The 12,508-nt window shown below is 42.4% G+C and overlaps 1 protein-coding gene across 12 annotated transcripts in view; it reads right to left on the bottom strand.

Annotated features, from left to right (window-relative positions):
* The window catches only part of MTA1 (metastasis associated 1), a 180,755-nt gene that overhangs the window by 68,866 nt on the left and 99,381 nt on the right, over positions 1 to 12,508 (bottom strand). Inside the window, exons 15-16 of one of the 12 annotated variants that reach the window (XM_083165829.1) lie at positions 3,225 to 3,432; positions 1,590 to 2,956 (exon numbers count right to left, since the gene is read on the bottom strand). The exons of the other annotated variants lie outside the window; for them this stretch is intronic. Coding sequence (XP_083021955.1) covers positions 2,817 to 2,956; positions 3,225 to 3,432 — 348 coding nt within the window. The 3' untranslated portion in view covers positions 1,590 to 2,816. Of the gene's footprint in view, positions 1 to 1,589; positions 2,957 to 3,224; positions 3,433 to 12,508 lie in introns of those variants that run through there. 12 annotated transcript variants of the gene reach the window in all.

The raw sequence follows: 12,508 nt of genomic DNA, 5'->3' as shown, positions 1-12,508 counted from the left end.
AACGCATTGCACTGAGCAGCGTGTGCTGAGCTGGGGAGAGAGGCTGTGCTGCGGCAGCAGCCTGGCATCTCTCTCCTCCAATGTCTGGCTCTGCAACAGGGGGAGCGGGATCCAGGCCCCTCCAACAGACCCAAGCCCAGCAAATACTGTAGTACCTGCCCTCCCTCTAGATGCCACTGGGTGCAGCTACATTTCTCTATGCCCACTAATTGAATTTCCATCACAAATCTTCCCAATTGAATCGTATTTAATGACTGTGACCTATACAGTATCGCCTTCTAGTCTGTACCTCATATGCAATTGTTTGCCTAGCTTAATTAGTGCGAGTCTTTCAATTGTGGCATAATGATAACAATTTGCTCCATGTTAACCTTACAAAGCTATGCTTTGTCTGAAAATCTTACGTTTTGGGCCATCAGAGCTGTTCTGAAGATGCAACAATTGGTGCTGTCCCCTTTATGCAGCAGATTTCTAGAAGACATGAGCATCTCCGTTCGTTTCCACAGAAATCGGAGACTTCGGAGATGGTGTGAGCTAGAGGCCTAAAGCCCCCCCCCCCTCCCCCCATACACGGTCCGTTTAACGGAGCCGTTCTGTGCTGAAACAGCACACATCGTATCGGATCGCATCCCTAGTGCATGCAGTGTGCATGCACTGCGATCCGATACTTTTTGTACTAGGTAAACATTGTATGTGCAGCACATACTTTTTGTACCGTACTATGTGATGCGCGGGAGCGCGCATCGCATAGTACAAAACGGAGCCGCCGAAAATGGAGCGTGTATGGGCTCCTTAACTCTCGGAGGCAATGAAGTCACCTGCCACCAGGCTCCTGCTCCCAAGGGGGTACCTATCCTCCCCTGCGCCAATTAGAATCAGTTCATTTACGGCCACTGACATTGCTTCTTTCTCATAACCCTTTTCTAAAGTGTCACACCCTGTTTTAGAACCCAAAACCTGTCTTACTGGAGACAGACACCTTACTGATTGAGCTATTTGGGGGGCAGCATTATTTATCTTGCCTCCGGGCACCTGGGATGAACTTACGCCACTGGCGTTGACAGTCGCTTCTTAAAACTATTAACACAAGCCCCCCCCCCCCCCAAAAAAAAAAACACTTGGTGGTAGCAATGGCTACTACAACTAGCAATGGCATTACTACTAGGAGAGAATGGGGCTTGCCGCAACTATGCTAATAAACTTCTGTCCAAAAGGGACAGAAATGTAAATATTGGTTATAATTTGCAACCAAAAGAACCCACTACCAGGAATCAATGATTAACATTCTTAAATGTTTACAGCCAACATTGGCTTTATTATATTTTCCCGGCAAAGCTAAGTGAGTTGATGAATGATCTTTCGGCATCTTGACCACAACGTAGTGATACCACCGGTCCATAAACTTGATGGCTGTGTAAAAGGATTGTAGAAGACAATATGTCCCGGGTATAAAAAATGTTGCCAGACAGGTCAAAATGATGAAGGAATAAGAAAATGAATACTAATTTCCACCACACCCACTATCTTGCCATTACGAGAAGTGTTATGTTGCCTTGGTTTGTATTTGTAAAATTAAAATAACTAGAAGCCAACGTGTTCCATTTCTTTTATTATAAACAATAAATAAAACAAAACCATAGTATGATCTATAACATAACATATCTTTAGGACGTACTACCTTCAGATCTACATACCGTAAACAAGAATTTTTTTTTTTTATCACAATGGCTCTCAGGTTAACGGAATGTTTTTTGTTTGTTTTTGTTTTACTCACATAGTAACATCGGACGTATGCAGTAAAAAAGAAACTCAATGCAAACAAGGGTAAACAGCGCAACCCTTTTAAGAACGCTGTGTAACAACTTTAAACTTGCGTTTTATGCTATTTCACATGAATTATAATGTTAGAATACTGTTTATACAGATTGCATACATCAGTAACGGGAAACAAATAATCCTGACCTGGTGAAAGATGTTCTTACATAGAATAACAAAATGTAACACTATATTACTAACCTAACATACACATTTTTAAAGACTGAAATATACAGAAATTTGTCCTGTTCATTAACAAAAAGGTTACAGCGCTTGTTACGGAACCCCCAGGAGATGTGGTTTATGGAAGCCATCTCTGACCATGCATATTTTTACCAGGTAGACCAAATGCTGGAAATTGAGGTAGGATTTGGCAAGCACGCGTTGATTGGCCATTGCACCGGTAGCAAACAGTGAAATTGTACGATGCATAGCAGACACGGAACACATGTAACAAAACTCCAGAACTGGAAACACATTTAAGATCTAGAGTCTTAATTGTCCATAGCAGTGTAGGAATCTTCCTGGGACTGCTAATAACTGGAAAATGGCTCGGGATAACTTATCAACCAGGCTCGAACTTTCTTACATCGCCCGTCAAGCTGTTACACCACAAACATTACTAATCTTCTTAGGGTGGTTATAAGGAAACACGGAAAATATGTGACTTTGCAAATCTTCTTTCAAGCACTTAATGATGTGGAACGAATGTAGCTGGGCGTGGACCAGTTGTCAACTGGGTTATTTTTCCCATGTGGAGGGTGTCCTGCCAATGTACTGGAAGTTACAGGAGATTGCTTCTCTAAATGACTACGTTGGTAGGTTCTCATCGGGGTTGCCAAATAAACGTGATGCTTCCACTGAGCCAATGGTAGCGGAAATGACAGTTGTTGGGATATCCATCAATGTCGTCAATCGTGACTTATGTGTGGGTTCTTTTTTTTCCAATAATAATATATTGACCATAATCAAATACATGCTCGCGAAGCTCCATTCTGGGTTTAAGGAACACAAGCTGCAGAAACAGTGGGTGCACCCTTAAGTTTGTGTGCTACATAGCCGATCGGTGCAGAGGAGGAAGCATGAAGATCCTTCCGGAACCCATCCTTAAACGTCCGCCACTTCACATGCAGTTCTCGGACTGTTTAAAAAAACAAACACAGATTTTTATTTGAAAGTTGAAAAAAAAAAATTGATGATGTTCTTTTTCCATTTACAGAAGAACAAGGTTTGGAATCATGCATGCAAGGTGTCAGGGAAGTTGGCAACGTGTATTGGTAATTAGAAAAAGTATGAACATGCATGATTAGCTATTAAATAAAGTTAACATTGATAGGAAACATGCACAGGATAGTATAGGTCAGAGACTATAAAAAACCACACCGATATATATAAGCATTAACAAATACCCTTTGTACTTCTTTCCAGTTGAGAAAGGGACTCCCAATTTGGAACCTCCTCTTGGTAGGCAGTCTCCCAGTTGCCTTCAGTTTTATTCCGGCTGTAATGGTGGGTACGGGTGTCATCGTAAAGCTTTGGGTGTACTTGCATGGAGTTGGTCAGCTTCTCGGCATCCATAATGCCAGTCACACCCTTCTGCACGTGCGAGCTTCCCGTCTGAAAACAGGAAGTTTATAAAAATTTTCAAGGCAACCCAAACGCATGTGTTAACTGCACACGTAAATGCTTGCCAACCGCCATGCGTTCCCATTGAAACGAATGGAATTTTTAAAATTTATTTCGTAGATGCGTGTTGAACTCTCTGAAGTGAAAAGGGCAGCGTTCTAAAACAACAACAAAAAAATTCAAGCTAAAACGCACAGATAATGAACAATAAATATTGTCTCCCTGGGCACATGGGTTGTATTTTGCCATAAGTTTAAATAATTGTGGACAAAATGCTTATATTATACACACACACACACACACACACACACACACACACACACAAACACTCATTGCCCAACATTAACGTCCACAGAATGGAATCTGTAATGGTTTAACAACATCCAGCTGTTGTTACTAAATAACCCCTTTCACATAAAAATCCCAGATCCGACCCAGTATTTGGAACACTGTTCCAATTCAGGTTGGATCCAGGATTTTTCCTGCTTACACAGGGGCAACGCTTGGAGATGACATCATCTTCAAGTGTTGGGACCGCCGATCGCCATGCTGGGGGCAAGCCCAGCACCAAGGTAAGCTGCTGGGTTGCCCCCTGCCTCCATGCACCGCTAGCCAAACCCCCGCCCCCCCCAACCGTGTGGTGAATGGATGCCACACACAGGCATCCATTCGTCTCCTCCCTGCCTCCGCTGCTGCCTGCACAGTACAGCACACAGCAGCAGAGGCTGTGTGCCGTGCCCCCCCCCCCCCACACACACACACACAGTCAGATGTGGACCTGAAACGTCGACTAACCTTCTAAAGATGTACTATTAAAGTCTTGCTTTTTAAACAAAGGACTCTGAAAAAGTCTGGTGAGTGCGCTCCCTATTGGATAGAGATAGAATATATATACATATATAAATATATATCATATCTGCTCGTGGATCCCTCATCCAGCCATTGGCCAAATATGTCGACTCATTTTTGCAACCCCTAGTCCGATTGGGCGAAAGTTACATTCGTGACACCGCAGATTTTATGGACAGATTACTTGAGATAGACATCGGAGGTGAACAGATTCTTCTAGCAACTATGGACGTAAACTCTCTGTACACAGTGATCCCCCATGATGATGGCCTAAGGACACTCAGAGAAGCACTGCAGGGGAGAACCACACGAGAACCACCCACTGCATTCCTAACCGAACTGGCAGAACTGGTACTCAAATGCAACCATTTCCTGTATCTCGATGCATATTATGTCCAACAAGCGGGAACAGCAATGGGGTCGAACCTGGCCCCGTCCTACGCAGGACTGTATATGATTGATTACGAGACGAGACAACGCACATCTTTCCCATATATCATCCGAAAATGAAACTGTACAAGCGCTTCATCGATGACATTTTTATTGTGTGGACAGGGACTCAAGCAGAGTTCATTGAAATGGTAGACACCCTGAACCAGAAACCGCACCCCATCAGGTTTACATACCAAGTTGAAGAATCATCAATTCATTTTCTGGACATTAATATCACCCATGATGGAAATAAATTCAACACCAACCTGTTCCACAAGAGCACGGACCGTAACACCCTCCTACTCAGCTCCAGCCAACATCCACCGACTCTGAAAGAGAATCTACCAGTCTCTCAGTTCATGAGAGTGATACGCAACAACACAGACTCCAGAATAATGGAGAAACAACTGGATAAGATGGCAGAGAAGTTTAGAGAGAGAGGCTATTCGAACAAGACCATTACAAGATGCCGACAGAAAGCCTACCGAAACTCAAAGAAACCGACTTCTGCACCTAAGAAAGGTGACACAAAGGATAGAATGATCTTCGTTAGCACGTTCGATAACGTCGCACACCGGACACAACAGAGCCTACAACAACACTGGCTCATCGTTGCCAGCGACAAGAATTTAAAACTACAAAACACCGGCCCACCCATGATGGCATACAAGAAGGGGCCTAACCTGAAACAATTATTGATGCGACCCATGGTGCATCCCAGTGAACCAAAGCAGACGGCATGGCTTAGCATCAAGAAGATGGGTTGTTTTCGTTGCACCGGCTGCATCACATGCAGCAGCATGAAAACCGGCCCAACATTTCCTCACCCCCATACAGGACGTCCCATAAAGATAAAACACAGGTTACACTGCCAATTGGATCATGTCATTTATCTCCTGAATTGTCCTTGTGGGCTAGCCTACGTAGGCATGACCACAAGGAAGTTCAGGGAGAGAATGGCAAACCACAGGTATGCGATACGTGTTGCCATCGAAACTAAAAAGGCAGAGCAACCTGTACCCAGACATTTCCTACAAGCAGGGCACCAAACCACCACACTACGTTGTCGGCTGATTGACTGGATTCCACCACCACCTAGGGGTGGGAATAGAGCACTCCTTCTGAAGAAAGCAGATGGATCCATGTTTTGGACACACTATCCCCTAAGGGGATGAATGAGAACAACCCTCTATCCAACTTTCTGAGGTGAACGCAGCAGAAGATGCGAGACTGAACTCCCGGCAACGAGACAAACTGGACTATGATGTATGGATAAGTGCACTTGGGCGATGAATGATGCCTGACACTGGACAATACAAGGGTCCAGAAGGCTTGAGCCAAGAGTGTGCTACCCACAGAGGTCAGATATAGACCTCCATAGCAACCGGCACGATGGGCATGGAGGCAGTAGAAGAACATCGCCATCCCATGGAAACCAACATAATTACAGATGCAGACAGCACACTCAGGCGATGAATAAGACCATCACCTGGACTATATACACGTCCAGGGGGGTCTGAGCCAAGAGTGTGCCAATGTATACATATCAACCAGTTCATTAACCTGGTGGCTAGACCTTACATGGACCACAGACTCTGTTATGACGTTTGGAACAACACAGACTGAACACTGCTTGGGAACATATCTTCCCGATTTTTTGATAATGTTTTGATAATGTTTTGGTTACAATGGTATATAGCAAGACAACAGTTAAAATATCTTTTTTGCCAATTTAGACATAACTATCGTGAAATTGTTTATTAATACAGATTTTTTGTAGAAAAGGACACGGCTCTGCCGTGGACAACACATCTGTTTCGTGGACAGACGGTGTGTGCAAACCCTTGTCCTGGTCTTGCACACATATTTAAATTAATTTAAATTAAATGAATATGACAAAACTATATATATATATTTTTTTTTTTTTTTGATTTTTCATTATAAACCACTCGGACCTGTCACATACCCGAGATACATAAACACATTCTTATCCCCACATAGGCACACACTTTGACACACTAATCTAGACACAACAGATCTAGACACAACCCCACACAGTAAATCATCCCCGGTTATATTCACAATATGACACAGACTTCCACATACTTTATATCTCTCACCACTTTGCGCACACGGTCCCGCACTTGTAAATAACCAGCGGTACAACCAAACTCATCAGCACCTTAGATTGCACTAGACACAGTATACAACACACCTCGCCACACACTTTATCTCTCACACTGTTGCACGCTCACACCTGGGACCGCTGGAGACCAGGAGAAGATGCCAGAGGCCTGCTGTGGACGCCCGGGGACTGCGCGGACGCCGAGGGACGCCCGGGGACCATCAGGGGACAGGTAAGTATGGCTTCAAAAAAAATATTCTAAAAACCGGAAAATTCCCCTATCCGAAATGCTCGCGGTCCCGAGCATTTCGGATAGGGGATACTCAACCTGTATATATTTATTTCAAGAAAAGAAGCGGCACTCCAGGACTTGTATAAAGAAGTCACACTCTATTCATCAATCTACGTTTTGGTTTTGTCATTCCTGATGACGTTTTTTTCCACAAAACCGAAACATAGATGGTACTTGTTTCCTAGCACGGCGCCCACGATATTCAGTCGTATGGCATCGTTTTCAATTTAAAATTGTATACCATTGTATATGACATACAATGGCATACAAAGCAATGCGATTTTAAATTGTATAAGCACCCTAATGGGTTTTTTCAATGTTAAATTGTCCCCTATACGATTTGTAATTGTATAAGCACCTTAATAGGTGCTTACAATGTTTAATGCACCCCCACTACCAACGCCAACCCGAAGCGTGGCAAGCGCAGCGAGCCCGCGAAGGGCAGCGGTACACGTCCTCCGACCTATTCATACCCCCACTATCCACGTCGGCGTGGAGTTGATGCTATATAGTGTGGTGAGCGCAGCAAGCCCCGCGAGGGGACGCGCATTACTTCACATGTATTCCGCGTCCGCTGCCCACGCTTCGGGCTCGGTGCTCTCGCCACACTATATAAAATCAACTCCATGCCGACGTGGATAGTGGGGGTATGAAAAGGTCGGAGGACACGTACTGCCGCTCCTCGCGGGCTCGCTACGCTTCAGGTTGGCATTGATAGTGCGGGTGGAGTGGGGGTGCTTTTAACATTAAAAACACCCATTAGGTGCTTATACAATTTAAAATTGTATACCATCGGCTAACATCGCATACCCTCGTATGCCTTATGCGATGGGCGCCGTGCTAGGAAACCATGTAGATTGATGAATAAAGAGTGACTTCTTCTTTATACAAGTCCTGGAGTGCCGCTTCTTTTCTTGAAGGATACAAATTTGCTGTTGAAGGCACCAGGCAAGTTAAATCTATAACAGAGTGCCGATTATTATATATATATATATATATATATATATATATATATATATATATATATATATATATATATATATATATATATACATACATATACACATACATACACACATACATACATACATACATACATACACACACACACACCCATTGTACCTACCATCATTCGTCAATTATGTCTCACACAAACTTTCACATACCCAAGTATAAAAGTATTTTTTGAGGTTTTTTCTTTCTAATACAACCTTTAATTTTTTACATTATTTAACTATATTTTTTTTTGCCACGCAGGTTTAAAGTAGTTGGTTGTCACAGAATAAATTGATAACTAATATACTATATAAATAAATAATACACACACACATACTGTATAGTATAGTGGAACGGAATATGGCAGTATAGTATAGTATAGTGGAACGGTACATAGCAGTATAGTATAGTGGAACTGAACATGGCAGTATAGTATAGTGGAACGGAACATGGCAGTATAGTATAGTATAGTGGAACGGACCATGGCAGTATAGTATAGTGGAACATGGCAGTATAGTATAGTGGAACGGACCATGGCAGTATAGTATAGTGGAACATGGCAGTATAGTATAGTGGAACGGAACATGGCAGTATAGTATAGTGGAACGGAACATGGCAGTATAGTATAGTATAGTGGAACATGGCAGTATAGTATAGTGGAACTGAACATGGCAGTATAGTATAGTGGAACGGAACATGGCAGTATAGTATAGTATAGTGGAACATGGCAGTATAGTATAGTGGAACTGAACATGGCAGTATAGTATAGTGGAACGGAACATGGCAGTATAGTATAGTGGAACGGAACATGGCAGTATAGTATAGTATAGTATAGTGGAACATGGCAGTATAGTATAGTGGAACGGAACATGGCAGTATAGTATAGTGGAACGGAACATAGCAGTATAGTATAGTGGAACTGAACATGGCAGTATAGTATAGTGGAACGGAACATGGCAGTATAGTATAGTGGAACGGAACATGGCAGTATAGTATAGTGGAACGGAACATGGCAGTATAGTATAGTGGAACGGAACATGGCAGTATAGTATAGTATAGTATAGTGGAACCGAACATGGCAGTATAGTATAGTATAGTGGAACGGAACATGGCAGTATAGTATAGTATAGTGGAACGGAACATGGCAGTATAGTATAGTGGAACGGAACATGGCAGTATAGTATAGTGGAACCGAACATGGCAGTATAGTATAGTATAGTGGAACGGAACATAGCAGTATAGTATAGTGGAACTGAACATGGCAGTATAGTATAGTGGAACGGAACATGGCAGTATAGTATAGTGGAACGGAACATGGCAGTATAGTATAGTGGAACGGAACATGGCAGTATAGTATAGTGGAACGGAACATGGCAGTATAGTATAGTATAGTATAGTATAGTGGAACGGAACATGGCAGTATAGTATAGTATAGTGGAACGGAACATGGCAGTATAGTATAGTGGAACGGAACATGGCAGTATAGTATAGTATAGTGGAACCGAACATGGCAGTATAGTATAGTATAGTGGAACGGACCATGGCAGTATAGTATAGTGGAACGGAACATAGCAGTATAGTATAGTGGAACGGAACATAGCAGTATAGTATAGTGGAACGGAACATAGCAGTATAGTATAGTGGAACGGACCATGGCAGTATAGTATAGTGGAACTGAACATGGCAGTATAGTATAGTGGAACGGAACATGGCAGTATAGTATAGTGGAACATGGCAGTATAGTATAGTGGAACTGAACATGGCAGTATAGTATAGTGGAACGGAACATGGCAGTATAGTATAGTATAGTGGAACATGGCAGTATAGTGGAACTGAACATGGCAGTATAGTATAGTGGAACATGGCAGTATAGTATAGTGGAACTGAACATGGCAGTATAGTATAGTGGAACGGAACATGGCAGTATAGTATAGTGGAACGGAACATGGCAGTATAGTATAGTGGAACGGAACATGGCAGTATAGTATAGTGGAACGGAACATGGCAGTATAGTATAGTGGAACGGAACATGGCAGTATAGTATAGTATAGTGGAACATGGCAGTATAGTATAGTGGAACTGAACATGGCAGTATAGTATAGTGGAACGGAACATGGCAGTATAGTATAGTATAGTGGAACATAGCAGTATAGTATAGTGGAACTGAACATGGCAGTATAGTATAGTGGAACTAACCATGGCAGTATAGTATAGTGGAACGGACCATGGCAGTATAGTATAGTGGAACGGAACATGGCAGTATAGTATAGTATAGTGGAACGGACCATGGCAGTATAGTATAGTGGAACGGAACATAGCAGTATAGTATAGTGGAACGGAACATAGCAGTATAGTATAGTATAGTGGAACTGAACATGGCAGTATAGTATAGTGGAACGGAACATGGCAGTATAGTATAGTGGAACATGGCAGTAAAGTATAGTGGAACTGAACATGGCAGTATAGTATAGTGGAACGGAACATGGCAGTATAGTATAGTGGAACGGAACATAGCAGTATAGTATAGTGGAACGGAACATGGCAGTATAGTATAGTGGAACGGAACATGGCAGTATAGTATAGTGGAACGGAACATGGCAGTATAGTATAGTGGAACGGAACATGGCAGTATAGTATAGTATAGTATAGTATAGTGGAACGGAACATGGCAGTATAGTATAGTATAGTGGAACGGAACATGGCAGTATAGTATAGTGGAACGGAACATGGCAGTATAGTATAGTATAGTATAGTGGAACGGAACATGGCAGTATAGTATAGTATAGTGGAACGGAACATGGCAGTATAGTATAGTGGAACGGAACATGGCAGTATAGTATAGTATAGTGGAACCGAACATGGCAGTATAGTATAGTATAGTGGAACGGACCATGGCAGTATAGTATAGTGGAACGGAACATAGCAGTATAGTATAGTGGAACGGAACATAGCAGTATAGTATAGTGGAACGGAACATAGCAGTATAGTATAGTGGAACGGACCATGGCAGTATAGTATAGTGGAACTGAACATGGCAGTATAGTATAGTGGAACGGAACATGGCAGTATAGTATAGTGGAACATGGCAGTATAGTATAGTGGAACTGAACATGGCAGTATAGTATAGTGGAACGGAACATGGCAGTATAGTATAGTGGAACGGAACATGGCAGTATAGTATAGTGGAACATGGCAGTATAGTGGAACTGAACATGGCAGTATAGTATAGTGGAACATGGCAGTATAGTATAGTGGAACTGAACATGGCAGTATAGTATAGTGGAACGGAACATGGCAGTATAGTATAGTGGAACGGAACATGGCAGTATAGTATAGTGGAACGGAACATGGCAGTATAGTATAGTGGAACAGAACATGGCAGTATAGTATAGTGGAACGGAACATGGCAGTATAGTATAGTATAGTATAGTGGAACATGGCAGTATAGTATAGTGGAACTGAACATGGCAGTATAGTATAGTGGAACGGAACATGGCAGTATAGTATAGTATAGTGGAACATAGCAGTATAGTATAGTGGAACTGAACATGGCAGTATAGTATAGTGGAACTAACCATGGCAGTATAGTATAGTGGAACGGACCATGGCAGTATAGTATAGTGGAACGGAACATGGCAGTATAGTATAGTATAGTGGAACGGACCATGGCAGTATAGTATAGTGGAACGGAACATAGCAGTATAGTATAGTGGAACGGAACATAGCAGTATAGTATAGTATAGTGGAACTGAACATGGCAGTATAGTATAGTGGAACGGAACATGGCAGTATAGTATAGTGGAACATGGCAGTAAAGTATAGTGGAACTGAACATGGCAGTATAGTATAGTGGAACGGAACATGGCAGTATAGTATAGTGGAACGGAACATGGCAGTATAGTATAGTATAGTGGAACATGGCAGTATAGTATAGTGGAACTGAACATGGCAGTATAGTATAGTGGAACATGGCAGTATAGTATAGTGGAACTGAACATGGCAGTATAGTATAGTGGAACGGAACATGGCAGTATAGTATAGTGGTACGGAACATGGCAGTATAGTATAGTGGAACGGAACATGGCAGTATAGTATAGTGGAACGGAACATGGCAGTATAGTATAGTATAGTGGAACATGGCAGTATAGTATAGTGGAACTGAACATGGCAGTATAGTATAGTGGAACATGGCAGTATAGTATAGTGGAACTGAACATGGCAGTATAGTATAGTGGAACGGAACATGGCAGTATAGTATAGTGGTACGGAACATGGCAGTATAGTATAGTGGAACGGAACATGGCAGTATAGTATAGTGGAACGGAACATAGCAGTATAGTATAGTGGAACGGAACATAGCAGTATAGTATAGT

This window comes from Crinia signifera, chromosome 12, assembly GCF_055691185.1.
Source record: "Crinia signifera chromosome 12, ASM5569118v1, whole genome shotgun sequence".
Lineage (NCBI taxonomy): Eukaryota > Metazoa > Chordata > Amphibia > Anura > Myobatrachidae > Crinia > Crinia signifera.
This window is presented reverse-complemented; position numbering and strand designations above follow the sequence as displayed.